A 17865-nucleotide genomic window follows, 5' to 3' on the forward strand; every position below is an offset into this window, starting at 1 on the left:
CTGGGAAAGCCAGTGCCATATTTAAACAAATTTTAAAAACCTCAGAAAATAAGAGCTCCCACATGAAAGCTAAGGCAGATCTAGAGCAAGAATTGCCTCATCTTCTCTAACCCAAACCTCTCAGCCCTCCTCTAGAAATTAAGACTGAATACTGTCTGCACAGATCTTTTCTGTAGGAGTTTAGCAAAGTCTGCTGTTTGCTCCCTTCTCTCCCACCACTTCATAAGAACAGAATCCCAGGCAACAAGACAATATTCATTGTCTCTGGTCATCTACAGAGATCCTTTTGGTGATCAGTGCATTCCTCTTCAGAGCTCTTCACTATGGCAGGAAAGACTTACACAGCCTAAAGAAAAGGCAAATGTGTCCCATCCAAGCCCTGAGAGCAGCACTTACCTGGGCTCCTCTGGAGTAGGATCTGAAAATGGTGCAAAATCTTCCTTGCCCTGAGGTGTCCCTGAAACACAGAAAAGTTACAGCTATGAGATGTGGAGAATTGACTCCCATACAGCATATCCCCAACTGGCCATAAAGAATAAAATAAAAATCAGTGTTGATCTTGGCAGATCTTTAGGATGTGCTTGGTACCCGAAGCGCTCTGCATGGTGGGTTCTTCTGGGGAGGAACTGGCGGGTACATCTCCACGTCTGGGTACAGGTTGTCACTTCATTGTGCTTCCCACGGAGAAGGTACAAGCCCAAACCACACAGCTGCAGCACTACCTGATGATGTGTGAGGGTATAAGTCATTTTACTCCCCTGGGCAAAGGATTTTCTGCCTAGTTCCCTCCAGTCCACAGGAGTTCAAAGCCAGAGTGAGACTGCAAAGGTCTCCCAGCCATGGAGAACAGCCAACCTGAATGTGACCACTCATGGGAGGAAAACTGCCTTGCACTAGGATTCACTTATTTTTCAAACATATTTTAACCATAAATAAAGGGAATTCTCTTCATACCCAGATCCCTTACAGACCAGGTCTATATACCCTACAGAAAGCTGAGGAACAGGAGTGGGGCACAGTGTTTCCAGACCACTGTGACAGTAAGGGGCTTTTCAGTCACACCTGTCTGGACTAGGTGTAACTAGGTTGGACAACATTACCAACACCCCTCAGGGCTGTTCTGGAACAAGACACCAGAGCCCAGCACTGTGATTTAACCAGGATATACTGAAATGTGTCAGGCTAATCATTATGGTCTTTCTCCAATCTATTCCCTGGGCCAGGAGAAAAGACACTTTAATGACCACTGAGAAGGCCGAGGAATCCCTTAGCCCCAGATTTGCAGCTCTAGGAAAAACATACTGTCCTCACATGCAAGACAGTTATTTTTTTCAGATCTAAAGCTTTGCAGGATCCTGGACATCAATCTAACAGCCTGTGCTTACATGTCCTTCTCCCTCAACAATCAAATACTGGATAAATAATGGTAAAAGATTACACTAAGGCATCATCAATCAGTGTTATCAGCTTTCCAGTTGCTGTGCTGTTCTCCAGCTCAAGAATTGCCATATAAAAAGATGGTTTCAAGAGGGAAGCACTAAGTTACTACACACTTGGGGCTGAAATGTTAAAATAGGCATCTTACAAGAGACAAGAACGCAAGTAGCACATAAAACCATGGAGGCTAGAAGAGATAAATTAGCTGCTTCTGTTCTTCTTCTTAAGAAAAATGAGGACATTCAGCTTCAGAGAGCAGGGGTGTAATTAAAACACCAAACTACACACTACTAGAGTCAGTCACTGAGGCTGAGAACATGGAGTTCATTCCTATTTAACAATTCACACATTACTAATATTCCTGTTACTTGACTCAAGCATTTGTAAGGGGATATTTAACTCCATGCTTTAAGAGCTCTGTCATTCCCTCCTGGATCTGTGTGAAAACCAGGGTAGGGACAGACTACCTATCCTTACCTATCCTGTCCTGTACCTCCTCTTTCATCTCCACAGACTGCTGTGTCAGCTCCTCAGCAAGTTAGAGCTCAGACAAAGCTCAGCCAAAAGGACTCCAGCTGTCCCTCCAGTGCTGACAGATAAAGCAGGGGCTACTCCTCCCAAGCAGTGCTCTCCCATCTCTGTCCCAGTCTCTGGTCACCCCAGGCAGTCCTGCTCTCCAGGGGTTCACCCCACCCTGATGCTGTGATGTCTGTTCACAGCTTGTTTTAATTTTCTACTCAAGGCATTGAGAAATACCCAGCTGCTGAGGGACTAAGGGCTTCACCTGTTCTACTTTCCTTCTCTTGTTTCTATTTCTCATCCTTGGATTTCAGGAAAATAGAGTATTGCTTCCAAAACAATACTAGTCCCTCAGTGATCAAGAACTGTATGGGAATACAGAATGATGTGATAATTTGGTTGGAAGAGGTATTATACACCAACCAGTTCCAACCCCTGCCATGGGCAGGGACACCTTCCACCATCCCAGGCTGCTCCAAGCCCCAATGTCCAGCCTGGCCTTGGACACTGCCAGGGATCCAGGGGCAGCCACAGCTGCTCTGGGCACCCTGTGCCAGCTCCTGCCCACCCTCACAGGGAACAATTCCTGCCCAATATCCCGCCTAACTCTGTCCTCTGGCTGTGGGAAGCCACTTCCCTTTGTTCTGTCACTCCAGGTCCTTGTTCCCAGTCCCTCTGCAGCTCTCCTGGAGCCCTTTAGGCACTGCCAGGGGCTCTGAGCTCTCCCTGGAGCCTTCTCCTCTCCAGGTGAGCACCCCCAGCTCTCCAAGCCTGGCTCCAGAGCAGAGGGGCTCCAGCCCTTGGAGCATCTTTATGGTCTCCTCTGAACCTCTTCTAACATACCCATGTCTTTCTTGTGCCAGGAGCTCTGGACAACAGAGCTACATGTGGGGTCTCAAGTGCAGAGTAACAGTGAAAACGGTCACTTATTATAGACAATGACAGAATTCAGACTATTCCAGCAAAGAGTAGCATGGTGTTTGTGCTATTTGACTGACAGAAAGGGATCTTGCTTGCCAGAGTAACTTTCTGGTAAGAACAGCCAGGAAGTCCCACCACACAGCCAGGGATGTCCATGCCCTACACAGCATCGCCCCAGCCCCGTGTCCCAGCTCACTTGGTCTGAGCTCTCAGCATTTGGCTTAGAAAGGCTCAGAAACACTCACCAGAGTTCCAGCTTGACCCTTCTGCCGTCCAACAAGATAGTAGTGGTCTTGTAGTCAATTCCTGAAAGAAAAGCAATGAAAAGCTGAGCAAACTCTGCAAACGTCCTCAGAGACGCACAAGAACCTTGCTCTGCCCACATGGAGCTCTCATTTCATGTTTCCTAAAGGGATGTTTTCTCCTCCTTGCTCTGCTGCCTCTTTGAGGAGAGCTGCAGAGACCTGACAGGAACAGAACTTCTGCTCCATTGCAAAGACTGCTCTTGTGGAGCTCTATCCCTCCTCCCTGAAAACACTGTTAACCCCTACAGTGCTTCTCACTTCTTCATTGTGGTTTTAAACCTCCTAGAACTTGAGCTGCAGGAGCGGTTGGATGGGGCTTGGAGCAACCTAGGAAGGTGTCCCTGACCATGGCACAGGGGATGGAACAAGGTGAGCTTCAGCGTTCCTTCTAACCCAAGTCACTCCATGATTCTCTGAGACTTAGTGATTCGGAGCATTATCCCACATGGCAGTGATAAATTAGACTTCTGGGTGGTTGAGCCACAGACAAACAATTTAGATACATCTCTGCTACATCAGCATGCAGTCCAGCATCTCTCAAACACCACTGCCTGCAGCCACAGGACATTTTGGGAAATGTTACAGGAAGGCTGTCCAAAGATTGCTGTTTCTTCCTCTGAGTGGCTCTGTGGGGTGGATCACAGAGGGCCAGGTAAGGCAGGACACACTCCCCCCTCGTGAAGGGCTGAGAAACAGCCCAGACATCTGCTTTTGTTTTTCATAGAGCCACAGCACCGGAGCAGCAGAAACCCCCAAACCACCACACCCAGCTGCGCCAGCACACAACTCACTCACACAAGGGGTGTCCAGTACCTTCAGATACGCAAGAAATTTGTTAAAACTGGGAGCCTGTCTCACAGTAAGACTGAGAAATTAAACAAAAAAAAACCAACTCCCCTTGCAAGCAACAGGCCCAAACCACACTGAACAGAGCACGACCTGCATCCCCAGGCAGAGGGCAAGAGGCACAACTGCACCTCCCACCTCCCTCCCAAAGCCAAGGGACACCAGATGCCCAGGAAAAGCAGCTTCTCAGCAAGCTCTTGTTAATAAGCTTCAAGTGTTGTGAAGTTGCATAAACAAAGCACAGAGCACCATTACTGCACACCCACTGAAGCATCAACTAATTTACAACCTTTTAATAAAGCAGAGTCACTTCACTCTAATTACATCAACTTTAGTTTTTCTTCTTGCCAACAGATATCAAACTTTGAATCTCTATTAACACACTGTTGTGTTATGCCCTGCATTTCCCTTTTCCTGCAAGGAGAACACTGCCCTGACAACCAGACAAGTTTGTCAATAAAGCAAATGGATTTTTCTGAGTCATCCACAGGAGTTCCCTGTTAGTGAAAAACAAATTAGATTTCAGCCTTCGTAGGGTGCTATAAAAAGCAATAAAGATAATTATCTTAAATACTATTTCCAGTGCTGTATCACAGAAAATAGGCAGTTTACATTTTATCTTCCTCCAGAGACAAGTGAATGATCTGTATTTATTGTCAGGCAGATATAAATCCGCCTCATCCCTAGGGGTGGCAAGGAGTAGTGGGAGTACGGCTCCTCTGCTACCAGAAGGGAGCATCCAGACATCTTCCCCTACCACTTCCTGAGCCAGGATCTGTGATAGGCTGTTAGGGAAGGAGCCCATTGCTGGTTCAGATGCAAAATCCCCAGAGCCTCTGCCCCCTCCTTAGGCACAAGAGCTCTCCGTCAGCAGCGAGCCCCTACCACCCTCAGTCCAGCAGTGCATGGGTGGAGCAGTTGCACGAAAGCACCACGGAGGGGGGACAGGGACAGTTTTCAGGGCCTGGAGGCCACATACATCCAAAAATACCAGTACTGAGCTGAAACAAATTGCTTGACTACAGCTTTTAAAAGTGAGAGAGGTTCAGCTTAACTGGGAAGAGAAGGAAACTTGTCAATGGAAATGTCAAATACACAGATGTCTTCATTATGCTCCTTGCCCCTTAACTGCCCACCCTACATCCCCAGAGGAACATGGGTTCTCTGTCCTCAAAACTCATGACCCGGTCACCAGAGAAATGCTTAAAATAATCTATGTCCATCTGAAATTACACTGCATACTTTAATCCAGAGGGACACAAGACACTGGCCCAAGGAGGTCACACACATTCCAGTTAAAAGCAAGCGGATATCTGGTAATGGGCTGAGGAAAGTGCTGCACTTTTAAGCTTGCAAACACCCAAACTGAGACTAGGACTGAATTTACAAAAGGTTTTGGAGCAAACTCTGCCTACGACGAAGGTCATTAATGAAGGACAAAAGCCTGCACAACGGCAATGTTCTGGAGAAACTTTCAGCTTCCGTTTTCCATAAACACTCAGTGCATCAGGACAGCTCAAAGGCACTCCCTGGTTTTGGTCTGTTATTTTAGCTGGTTAGCACTGACTAGGCTGCAGTTCACAAGTACAGCTCTCCCATGGCTCACTGGTGCCACAAATTCTGCATGAATTAGAGGTGCCCTCAAAATCATGGGACTCACCACGGTGGTGAACACCAGGACTGACCCCTTATATTTCAGCTGCAGTAACACACAACCACGTCCTGAGCTGCAGCCCAAGGCACCCCCACATTTACATCTCACAGGGAAGCTGAACAGTTGAGCTCTCTTACCCATGCCCAAGGTCAGCCTTGGCTCCCCCCTTGTCCCAGGGATCTGGGGACAGAGGGTCACAGCAGCCACTAGATGCCACCTCTGCACTGAGGCTGCTGGAACGTGGCAGCACACAGCCATGGCCAAACCGGGGCTGCCCCTCTGCCTTTACATTTCAGGCAGCTCCGACACAAGTAAAGGGAAGTTTCTAGAACTTCCTTTCTGCAGGTGACAGGTTTTCCCCTACCTGAGCATCACCTCTGCTTACAGCCAAGCGTGCCTCTTTTCGGGATGGACACTGCTCTGCCAGAGTGGCTCTGGTCCCACTCCCCTGACAGGGAGGGCCCAGCCCCACCCCTGGGATGCTCCTGCAGCACACACAGCTCAGAGAACTGGCCCTGCCCAGCCCTGTGCAGCGACGCTGGGGGAAGAACCCACTCTTCTTTAAAGGCTATTTTATATCAACTGATCTCCTTCTGCACCAATATTAGCATGATGCAACAAGTGAATGAGGCTCAGAGAACAAGTCTGGGCTGTTCTCTCAGATTTAGCATTCAGGCCAACTCCTGTGTTGCTTTAGACTCCTGCTTACACTGATGCCATCCCAGCCCCATTCCTGGAGCAGAGAGCCGACCTGGCACTGGGCACTGTGCAGAGGGATCTGCTGTACCAAGCCTGATGTCAGACACTTGATTCTCCTCCACGGAGCTGGGTTTCATGCTCCAGGCAAGGCTCCAGGGAATCCCAAACCTTTCTTTCTTTCTTCTGCCAGTTGCTATAAGGAAAACCTAAGAAAGCAAGTCATTTTCCCATGGGAATCCATGGGATGTGTTATAGGAAACTCTGATTTCTTTCAAATTACTCATGGTGAGCACAACACACTTCACATCAGTATCACTGGAAAACTCAACACCCAACCTGAGGTTAATTAAAGCTTTCACCCAAAGGATGACACTTGTGAAGAGGAGAAGCAAAATCCCACCAAGAGAAATGGTAACTTTTTCCCAGCACTTGATACTACTTTGTATCAGGCTCTTCCCTTTCCCCCTGGGAATTCAGCCTCTGCCCTGCACCTGCATGAGCAGCAAAAACACAAAGGAGGAGGCAGCAGCCGAGCAGGTACATGGATCTGGAAGTCACACTGGAAAAGGGAGAAACACAAGGGAGATGTGCATTTCATGCTCTCCCTTTAAAGAGGTTGATCTCTCGGGAAAATTGCTTTAAATAGCTCAAGTGAACAAAGCTCTATAAATATTTACTACTGAAACACGGTGGCCTCTGGGTTTTGTGTGGGTCTTTATTTCAGAGAAAAGGAGACAAGTCTGGAGTTTCAACTCACCAGGTGACTCTGCCCTAATGCCTGGGTGGGGGCCAGAAGGGCACCTCCCCTTAAAAGGGCAAGTTTGAGCAAAACCTAAAAGCAGCATGGGCCTCTTTCCTCCTTTAGATTTCCAAGGTGATCCCCACTGCACACTGAGGGGAGGGTGATTCCAGCTCCCAGGCTAATGCCAGAGCCAACACCACATTTAGGTTATTGGTCCAAATCAAGTGTCCTCCTCCAGGGATGCTCTAATGATCCAAGATCCAGCTAACAATTCCTGTGCCTACACAGACATCACAAAGGCTTAACCAGGACTCGCCCTGTGACAGGGACACTCATCCCACATTAACCAAGCCATCAGCAGGTTTTCCTGAGACCTCCCCCAAAAGCTGCCAGCACCATCTCCAGTCTGCATCTGCAGTGTCTCTAAGAAGAACATAATTTATTCACCAATCTGGGACAGAAGACATTCCGGGTGATGCCCAAAAATCTCTTTTCAAAGGAAAAAAAAATCTAGAAGTAGTAAAAATAAATCAATGTACTCAAGTGAAACACTGATATAATTTTAAGACAAGCTTGCTTTCCTTCTGAGAGAGACTCCGACTCCTTGTCACTTGCAGTCATTTCCAGTTTGCATGAGTCAGGTTGGCCAAAGATGCTTTTGCCACCTCATTTCTTGCATGAATGTTTCTGCCTGTGGGAGTTCGGAATCCACCTCGCTGTTAGTCCACCCACAAAAAAAAACCCCAAACCAGTGCACATTATTTTAACTTCATTAAAACTCAGTTCCCCCAGCTTACAGGCATGTGCTATATAATGCAACCTCAGCTTTTTTCCTCCTTTTCAAAATTAAATTTGGTTTCATTGCGTGTAATTCAAAAGAAGATCACCAACCTGCTTGCAAAGTGATACGTAAGGTCAACAGGCAAAATTGGAGGTGTACAGTGATGATGAACCAAGGCCAAACCTTTACTCATTGCATCATATAAATAAGAAATAAGATAAACGGAGTGGACTTTTGTTACCTGACTAATGCTGCAATTCAGTGGATTGTTCCTTTATCTACAGACATAATTAAGTCGGAGTAGCTGCATTTTGCAACTCTGACAGCATCTGAGTGCTCAGAAGAGGGCTGAGGGTGAGCTGTGCCTGGTCTGTTGCAGCCCTACAGAAATGCTCGGCTCGACTTGGAAATTTTAAGACTGGCTCAGAAGCCACCAGAAAGACTCACCGTGTCACCCAGCCAGCCTGGTGATGGACTTTGATTTGTGATTGTCATTAGTGCAGCTGAAGCCACCACAACACAAACGTCTAACTGAAAATGCTGGGTTTTCCCCCAAACCTGCAGCCTCCTCTGTTTGTTCCTAGGTCATCAGCTCTGCCAAGTGCAAAGGTCTCCCTAAAGGTTTGTCGGTTTAGTGCCACACTGACCACTGGCTACTGGGAAGAGAGGAGAGCACAGGGCTGGAATGAAAACATAGAGAATACACATCAAATATTTAACTTGCTGAGATTTCACAGTGAACTTGAGTAACCAGCTGTGAAGGGCTGGACATGCTGTGTGGCACCAGAGCAAGGAGCTGACAGATTCAAAGACATGCCATGATTATAAAACAGGCCAACACCAAGAGTATCCAGCCAGGAATTTGTAACCTGTGTTGTGACAATCCTTCCTTACTACACAGGGAAGGATCAAAGCTGCAATCTCCCACTGTGCAGCTGGGCTTAAACGCATGTTCTCACTTCAACAAAAGTAGATAAGCACCTAGGAACACTTTACAGTGGGTCAATGGACTGCAAATCCTTTACTGTGTGTTTGCAACAGGAAAACATTAAGCATGAATCTGCGGTGAAGCTTCTCAGCAGCAAGGACTCCAGGAACTGTTACTAAGCAGAGATGGGTAAATTTGATTTTAAACCTTATCAACAGTTTAGACAACACTGTGGATGCCAAGAACACCACAGCAATTGTGAATTTTTTTGAGAACATAAACTATGCACGAGAGCCCTGTCCCTTCCAGCCACGTTCTCCATGAGGGGTCCAATCAGTGTCCCCTCCTCTGAGCCCTCTTGCAGGGCTGGCAGAGCCCAGCTGGGTGTCACTTGGGCTCCCCCTGCCACAGTCCCTTGGCACATCTTTGAGGACATACCAGCATGCTTTCTGCCACATAAACTAGCTGCCATCTTATTGGTGTGACAAGACATGAACGGCTGAAAGGTCTCCCCCACCTCTCCCTCCAAAGAGCCTTTGCCAATCTTCCTGCTGGATTAAAAAGGGAAAAAAAAAAAGAAAAAAATCTGTGCTGCACACAGTGCAAAGGCTGCCCCTCTGCCTGTGTTGTTACTGGATCCCTTCTGTGCTTTGCTAAGTCCAGCCTAAGGCAATTAGTACAGAAATTAATTTATCCCAAATGCCAGCAATACCAGAGCAGTGTCCAAAGGCTACTTCTTTATTCTACCAAGTCCCTGGGTGTCACAGATGTTACCAGACCTTTCCAGGATGTTACTAGTCCTTTCCCAAGATGATCCATGCCTTTCCAAGTCATGACTGACGTGGCTGGGGCATAGGAAGCCTTGCCCCTGTGTGTGCAGGCTCCACCTGAGGCTGCCCAGACCCTCCTGAAAGCTGGAACCACTGTGGGGGGAGAGCAGCCAGTGGCCAGACACCCCCACCCCTGCTGAGTATGACAAAAAGGCAGAAGCAGCAACATGCAGCTAAGTCCCATCCTCAACAAGGCCAAGAAAATAAAGGAGGGAGGAGAAGTGCTGGGAGGCCACAAAGTTGAGGCCAAAAGGTAAGAATAACAGCTCTGGGTCTGCTGGCAGATCAGCTACGGAATAAGAACGTCAGTCCCACTTCCAGTCCTAAGCATGTAAAATCCTCACCCCAAAACCAAGGCAAAGACCCCAGACCACCTCCACAAGCAAACCACATTCACACATGGGGCTCACAGCAGGAATCTGGACAGCACAGACATTGGCAGAGGAGCTCAGAGCAGCCCTGAAGCAACACCCTCCTGCTGAGGCTGTCTCAGGATGAAAGAGCTGCCCAGCCACAGCGTGTTACCCACAGGCAGAGTTTCCAGCAGAGCCTCTCCAGTGCCCAGCTTTGGGGGTGCACTGGGAGCATTACACAAGGTGAGGCTGGGAGCGACAGAGCCACTCCAGAGCAGCTCCACAGCACGTTCCTGCAACACAGCCAGGGTGATAGAAACTCACCAGCTTCTCCACAGGCTCTCCCACACACCAAAGTGGGCACTGACCTCCTGGGACTCATTTTCTGGGAAAACCATATTCCACAAGACAACAGAGACTACACCCCCAACACCACCTTCACTGCTCACTCTCACCACACCCCACATCCTGCACTTTTTTATTTAAGAACCGCTTATGGTGGAGATGGTCATGAAATGTCATCTACACTGACTGAGGCCAGTGACCAAGTTGCTCCAAGAGCAGAATACAAAGCCAGGACAGATTGTAAACGTGGTTTAAAATGTCTTATTTTGGGGTTTGCTGGTTTGGGTTTTTTTTACAAGCCTTCAGCAGCCTGTGAGTAAAACGGCAGAATTCAGCTATCAGAATTGGTTGTTTGTGGGCAAAAGCTGATAGAGGAAGACTTGTTGCTTCACTTCCAGTCAAACAAGGCAGACGAGCATGGAAATCACAGGTGGCCAGGAGCTGCTGAAAGCATGTTCAGAGCAAACAGGTTTAACCAAATGTATTAATCCAACACCAAACCCACTCCCAGGCAGAAGGCAGTTGCTGGGGCCAGCACCCACAGATGCAGGTTTGAGATCTTCTTATTTCATGAGCACTTTAAAAACAGGCAGCAATGCCTATAAGAAGATACTACAGGTACATTATCTTCCACCCCAGCTTCTACTATGCACTTAGAGGAGTAGTTACTGTCTCTTTCACCTGTAAGTGATACTAAATTGTTCAGAAAAAATGTACTATGAGGGCATCAACACAACAGATGAAAAAAGAGAATTTGAGCTATTCAAATAACAACCGATGAAGCCACCCAACCCTAAAAAGTGTGTACAGCAGCACATTAACAGCAGCAATTTAACTAGTCAGCTCAGAGCTGTGAGCCATGGGAAAAATCCCTTCCAAACAACACATGAGCTCATCCCTTTGAGTCACGCATTCAATTACCTACTCTTTAGAGAGAGAAACAAATTGTCATCACCAATAAGAGGGGTCAACCAAACACAGGTGGATTCATCCCAGGTCTGTGCCTTTCAGTGCCACAGCTTACCTCACAGTATCACTACTCTGTTTTGTGCAAGATGATAGAAGTTCCCCAGCAGCACCACTGCAAAGCAGCCCAGTTCCTGCCTGCAGAGCTGGGACTGAAGGTCAGCAAGCACGTGATTTTACCTCTGTGATCCTGTCCTGCACTGTAGCCGAGCTTTGGGAACAGGATCAAGAGGTCTCGGCTGCCACTGGGCATGCAGGAGAGCAGCACCACTCCTGCCTTCATCCCCTGGCAGCTGACACACAATCCACCCTCGCTGGGAGGCAACAAGAGCTCCCCATTATTTCTGTGTGCAGCAGATGAGCCGGAGCTGCTTTGGGCAGGAGGAGAGCCCCATGCAGAGCCCACGCCGGGTGAGCTCTGCCAGCCCCGGGGAGCTGCTGAGGGGCTTGGCAGCTCCGGGAGAAATGCAACGAGCTGCCAAGCACCTCGCGCTGACACACATGTTGAGACAGAGAGAGAGCAAACGCCATTCAGTTATCTGTAGTTACCCAGATTTGTAGGTTTTCTCCTGAAAAACATACTCCATCTTTCATTCATAGACGCCTCATTTCAGCTGAGAGGGATTTCCATTTAGCCTGGAAGCCTTTCACAGGAAGTCTGCTCACATCAGTTCCCAGGCATCTTCAGCTGAGAGGGCTTGTAGGTGGGGATCTCTGGCAAATGATTGCTTGTTTGGTTTTGTAACCAGCCAAAAGGAAAACTGAGTTGGAGACCCCTAAGAAGCCCGGATTTGCAGATTTCACTTGTCCATTGCCTGCTCCAAGCCCAGCAGCGTTTCAGCAGCTATATGGTCCTCACACAGAGGAACTCTGTTCTGGGCACACTTAAGGGGCACAATTGCATCAGAAAACGGCATTTGAAGCCAGGAGTAAATCTGTTCCTAAAGCTCCAACAATTTCATCAGACACCCGGGAAATCCCAGAAACAGTCCAAACTCAGTCCAGAATCAGCAATGTGAAGTGGATTTGTGCTTTAGAAGAAAATCAAGAACCATTTTATGCACAGAAGCAACAACAAACAAAAGAGTTTCTTCATGCCTTGCAGTTCAGATCTCCATAAAAACTACACAGCTGCACGCAGAAACAAAGGCAGCCTGTGAGGGAAATCAGAGGGCACCATAACAGTCTGCATTGTTGCTGGATGACCGTACAAACATCAAGATATGCTTGGAGACAAAAAAAATCTCCAACACTCAAAAAAATCCAAGCCTTTTGTCCAAAATACTTTGAATATCCTACCCCTCCATAGTCACATTTCTGTGGACACTGTGCAGGGAAATGCTGCTCTGCAGCATCAGACCCTCGTGGCATCCCCACACCGTGCCTGGGCAGCCTGCATGGTGCATGCCAGGCTCAGGTGCACGCCTGCTCAGGGGTCCTGCAGATGCTGGCTCTGATCCCTGGGATCCCCATCCACACCCCACCTGGCATCTGCAGGTTTTGCCAGCAACAAAACTTCATCTCCAGACCTATGCTTCACACCCAAACACCAAGAGAGAGCTGCAGCTCTTCAGCTGGGTGTAGACAGGTTAATCAGACACTTGCAGAGTTCCCAGAACAGCTCCAGAGATTCCTCTCCCCAGGAATTTCCCTGGCTCCCAAGTCTGGTCTCACTGCACCAACCACAAGTCCTGTGCCAGGAAAGGGATGCTCCACGCTGGAAGCACCAGGATGGCTGCTAAGGCTGCTAACACTGGTTTCACCTTTCCATGTGCTGTTTCCAATGACAACAAATCTCCAGGGGCCTGACTTACAGTGCATGGCAGGTGCACTCAGTTCTCCCTCCTTGTCCTTGAAGGCTGGACTGGCCCTGTTGGCACAGCCAGCACCTCACTACACACCTGTACAAACTCTGCTGCCTCACAGCAGCTCTCACCAGCCTGAAACCAGGTTTTCAAAGCCCAAACTGGAGCCACCCAGGTCGCCTCCTGACCTACAGGACAAAGATCTCACTCCAGCTACCCTGGCAGCCTCTCTGGAGCACTTTTGCTGCCGCCAGGGAAAAGCCTGCATTTGACATTTTTAAAATAGAAGAAAGTATTGAATTTCAGCCTTTTAATACAGACAAACCCTACAAGAACACAAGTGTGTCTCAACCCACGGAGGTGTTCCACAGCAAACACATTTGTTGGCAGGGTGAACAGCACAGGTAAGGCACAGGTAAGACCTACCCTGCAGAGTTTCATCTCCTTGTGCCACAGCATGGGCCTGCAGTTTCCTGCACTGATTTTACCACCAAGTTACTCAGGCAGTTTGACAATGTAAGAAAAATAACAACTCTTGGGACAAGAGAGGAATTAAAGATTAAATAAACGATGGGCAAAATGGGATGAGAGAGTGGGTTGTTGTGTTTTCTTTGTTCATTGTTTGGTTGAGTTTTTTCCATCTAGTTCTTTCTCCAGTCCACTCAGCCTCCACTCCAGAACCATGGGCAAAAGGCCTGCTACAGGTGCTGTTACAGCAGGTACCAAAGGAAACAAGGCAGGGTAACTTTTGTGTCCAGGACTGAGCAGGGAGCAGGGGCAATTACCTGCACAGAGAGGCAAAGAGTACAGTAAAATCCCCAAGTGGGCCCAGGAACTCAGCAGTTGGGCTGGAAACAAGTTAAAATCCAAGTTAAAAAAAGAAATTTTTAGAACTCTGTATTTTATTTAAAAGGTTACCCCAAAGATGCTCAGAACCTTCTTTTAAACTGTCATAGAAGTACAGCCTTTCAGTGTCCCCTTTCCACCTGTCTCCTCCTTAACCACTGATAGATTAAGGAGCAAAAATTATGTTTGAATTGTACGAGGACTTTTTTCCCAGTTCAATGCCCAATACTGCACAGAACATACAGGACATCAAGAATTTCAGGTGCTATATTTATTGGAGAACAGGTGTCAAAGTTTTAAAATGATCTAACCATATCTAGAACGGGCCGATGGAAATGAAACAAGATGAAGCAGAAAAGAGGAAGAAATCTAAAAAGCTGTGGCTACGTAAAAATACTTTCAGCAAATAGAAGCTCTACAGGAACAAACAATCTCTGAGGAACAAACAATCTCCGTGCTATGTTGTAATCTTACTATTTACTACAACTAGCAGAAGCAAAGAGACTCTGATGGAGGCTTCTTGCCTTAAGCCACCACCCTCTGCGCCCCAGGGCAATTTTCTTTCAGGTGAGTCTCACTTTACAGCAAAGCCCTTAGCAAAACAAAGCCGAAGGTTTTCACACTGGAGCTTTCTTCCACCTCCAGTGCCTGCAATCACACAGGAATTGATATGACATAATGCTCCTGTAGAGCTCAAGCTGGAGTGCCAGGGGACAGCGAGGGGCAAAGGGAAAGAAAACCAGATTTTAACCAGCAAGGTTATAGACCCACAGCTCAAAGCCTCAGCTCAGAGGATAGCTACTCTTAAGTGCAATGGAAAGATGCTCTGCTGTTCGGAGAGAGCGAAGCTGCAGAGGAAAACATGCCAGGGAACAGGCTGGAAACAAAAGCTCAAGGAGTAGGAGGAGAATAATTTCCATGGTCTTTCCAATGCAGCCTAAATACTAAACCAACCAAAAACCCTCACACCAGGAGTGGAGTGGACAATGTTGGTGTGGAATCTGGAGAGACCAAAACCTGCCTGCTTTTTACAAATGAAAAACACAGAGAAACTTTTAATCCCAGTTATTAGAAGAACATTCCACCCATTTCAGCTTTGTACTGCTCGGCTCACATCACCTTTGTGCAATCAGGGCTCCAGAACACGTTAACAGCCACAAAAGCACAGCTTTTATAGAGGGATTAGAGGTGGTGAGAACTCTGCAGCGCAATCCAGAATTTTGCAGAGTATGTTCCCAGCTTTAAAAAACCCCAACAAAAACACAACCCTCCTCAAGAGTTCTGTGCACATAACTACCTACGCTGTTAAGTACCTCTAATCCTGACTAGAGAGACACCAAACCTGCGAGGCACTCGATTTGGGGGTTGGGTTTTGGCTTGATGGGGATTTTTTTGTTTGTTGGCTTTGTTTTGGGATTTAAGTTTAAACCGCAGCTGGTTAGTCCCACAACAAGCAGAGCTGGAAGTTCAGCACTGTATCTATGGAACTATTTTTCACACAAAGGTTATGTAGTAAACAATGGAGAAATAAGAGATGCTGGAGCTGTTTCTGAGTTGCCTGCTCTGATGAGATCAGCTTTGCATCTGATGACAGGGAAGTGAACATCTCTGAAGGACACTGATGTAAGTGCTGGCAGACAGCAGGAATTGCTGCAACAACCACTGTGCAAGCCATCCAAAGAGGTTTCCAGCAGCACAACCAGCACAGTCCAGCTCAAACATTTCCTGCACATCAATTGTGCAGCCACTACAGGAACGTGATGGCTGAGCTGCACTTGGAACACTTTGCCTCAATCCTCCTTGCATCAGAGCGCTAAAGCCTCAAACTGAAATATTATTCCAAACATTATTCCAAAGAACACAGTCCTGCCAGAAAACAAAGAGCCGTTCCCATTGGTGTGCAGCAGCTGAAGCAGTGGGGCAGCGCGACCAGCCCGTGCCCACCATCGACAGGGACAGTGCTGCTCTGGCAGAGCAGGACACGCCGGGTGGGACCGGGCCAGGTGAGGCAGAGGAGGCACCAAAGCAGCGCCAGAACCAAGGCTTCCCTCCCTGCCAATGCCAAGGAGAGCCCTGGCAGTGCAGCAGCACCAGGATGAGGACTCAGCCGCCACGTGCCAGGCTCAACACCTGTAGCTCTCATGTCTATGCCCAGAAGATGCCACTACATCAGTGCTGGCCCTGTCTGAGGTTTTACTGCACATGGGGTCACCCAGAAATTCTTGTCTGCTCAGGAGGGCGAGCCAGTATCAAGAGAGGTCCTGTGCTTACACGAGTTCAAGTTTAGAGCACAGCTGCTCATTACAAACTTTTTAATGCTGTGAAAAGTGAACCAGTGCAGCAGGAACTCCAGTCAAACACAGCAGCACCATGGAGGCTGCTGATCAGAAGCAAGAGACCACCTCCATGATCAGTCTTGGAAACTCAGCAGGCAAGGAGCAGCAGCACTGGGAAACATCCCTTCACGTGCCCTCCATGGCAGCAAGGAGGATGACACAAAGTGTCTCTTCGCTCCCCGCTCCTGCACGCTGCTGTGGGACAGGTTATCTCCTGGTTGGCGTGGGACTACCAGGGGAGTTTCTGGTTGCAGGCTGGTGCCTGAGGGGTCACAGGGACACACTGGGAGAGGAACTGCTGTAAAGGGAGAGTTGACAGGGGCATCTTAGGGATCTCCAGATTCAGACAGTTGCACAGAAACAACTGGAGGGAAAAGACACCCAAAGCTCTGGATCACTCAAATAAACAACCTGGTAATTAAGAGCGGTCCCCAGGCAAACAGCAGCAGCTGGAGGGGACTGACCACCTCCGAGGGCTGGGAAGTGTCTTCAGCTGCCCCTCCTCTTCCTCCTGGCCAGGGAAAGCACAGGAAGCTGCACTGCTCCAGCCCTCACTCCTGGCTTGGAACCCCAGCTCTGGTGGGCTTGCTGCTGCTTCCCAGGAGCTGAATTCCTGCACTTTGACTATAGGGGAAGAGCTCTTGGGAAAGATCCAGTTTTCACCTGAACCATAAAATCTGTCAGCAGCTATTGCATTGAGCATTCAGGTGCCTTTTCCCTGACATTGCCTTGGGTCTGGATAACAGTGGGATACAGAGCACCTAAGGATGGTGCTTGAATCAAGGTACTAAAACCCAGCCAAGAGAAAGAGTTGAAAGGAGGCGCTGGGACTCAGTGCATCAGGGCTGGTGTCAGCACCGACTCTGTGCAGGGCAGGGCTCTCATTTTAGCTTTTGTGTGCTCACTGCAAGATCAGAGTGAGGACATTGGCTGCATCCTCATCACTTTCTTAATACAAGCTGAGGACAGGGAAAATAAAAATAAAAATCCACCCCCTTTCCAGTCAAAGCCATCTGCTCCAAAACATGCTCTGCTCTCTCCCTAACACACATTTCTGCTTTCCTGTGGGAACAGCAGCAGGTGAGGGGGAAGGCAGCTGCAGAAAAAGCCCTCCATCATGTGAGAAGGGAGCACAACACCCTCACGTCTGCGAGGTGAGCCCAGGCCTGGCCCTGTTCCTGGGGCACCAGCACTGTCGCATACAGCAGTGCCGAGCGCGGAGCGCTGCCCTGACTCAGCCGCGCTCAGGGCTGGCTGCTCCAGCAAGCCAACAAACCTGCTGGGTGAGATCATTTCAGCACACGAATAACCAGCTGTTCCAGAGTGGATGTGTGACATGGCGGTGACAGAGCCACGGGACCCTCGGGTGAGGAGCTGCCTCGTGCCCCTAACTCACGGCATGCACACCACCCCTACTTTCACGTGCAGCTCCACCACATCTCATGTCCCAAACCACCCTGCGACCACAGACGTTTCTGTCCTGCTTCACTACGTGGGGATGGATAAGAACAGACCCCAAGTGAGCTGTTTAAAGACTAAAGTGATCTGTGTA

General features: G+C 48.4%; 1 protein-coding gene across 2 annotated transcripts in view; it reads right to left on the reverse strand.

Moving 5' to 3' along the window:
• RAB40C (RAB40C, member RAS oncogene family) overlaps positions 1 to 17865 on the reverse strand; it is a 36430-nt gene that overhangs the window by 15096 nt on the left and 3469 nt on the right. The window contains exons 1-3 of one of the 2 annotated variants that reach the window (XM_040079352.1): positions 11876 to 11914; positions 3123 to 3183; positions 397 to 457 (exon numbers count right to left, since the gene is read on the reverse strand). In XM_040079352.1, the coding sequence (XP_039935286.1) occupies positions 397 to 457; positions 3123 to 3183; positions 11876 to 11906 (153 nt within the window). In that variant the 5' untranslated portion in view covers positions 11907 to 11914. Of the gene's footprint in view, positions 1 to 396; positions 458 to 3122; positions 3184 to 11875; positions 11915 to 17865 lie in introns of those variants that run through there. The other variant, XM_040079351.1, reaches the window with a different exon arrangement.

The sequence above is a fragment of the Hirundo rustica genome, chromosome 15, assembly GCF_015227805.2.
Source record: "Hirundo rustica isolate bHirRus1 chromosome 15, bHirRus1.pri.v3, whole genome shotgun sequence".
Classification (NCBI taxonomy): Eukaryota; Metazoa; Chordata; class Aves; order Passeriformes; family Hirundinidae; genus Hirundo; species Hirundo rustica.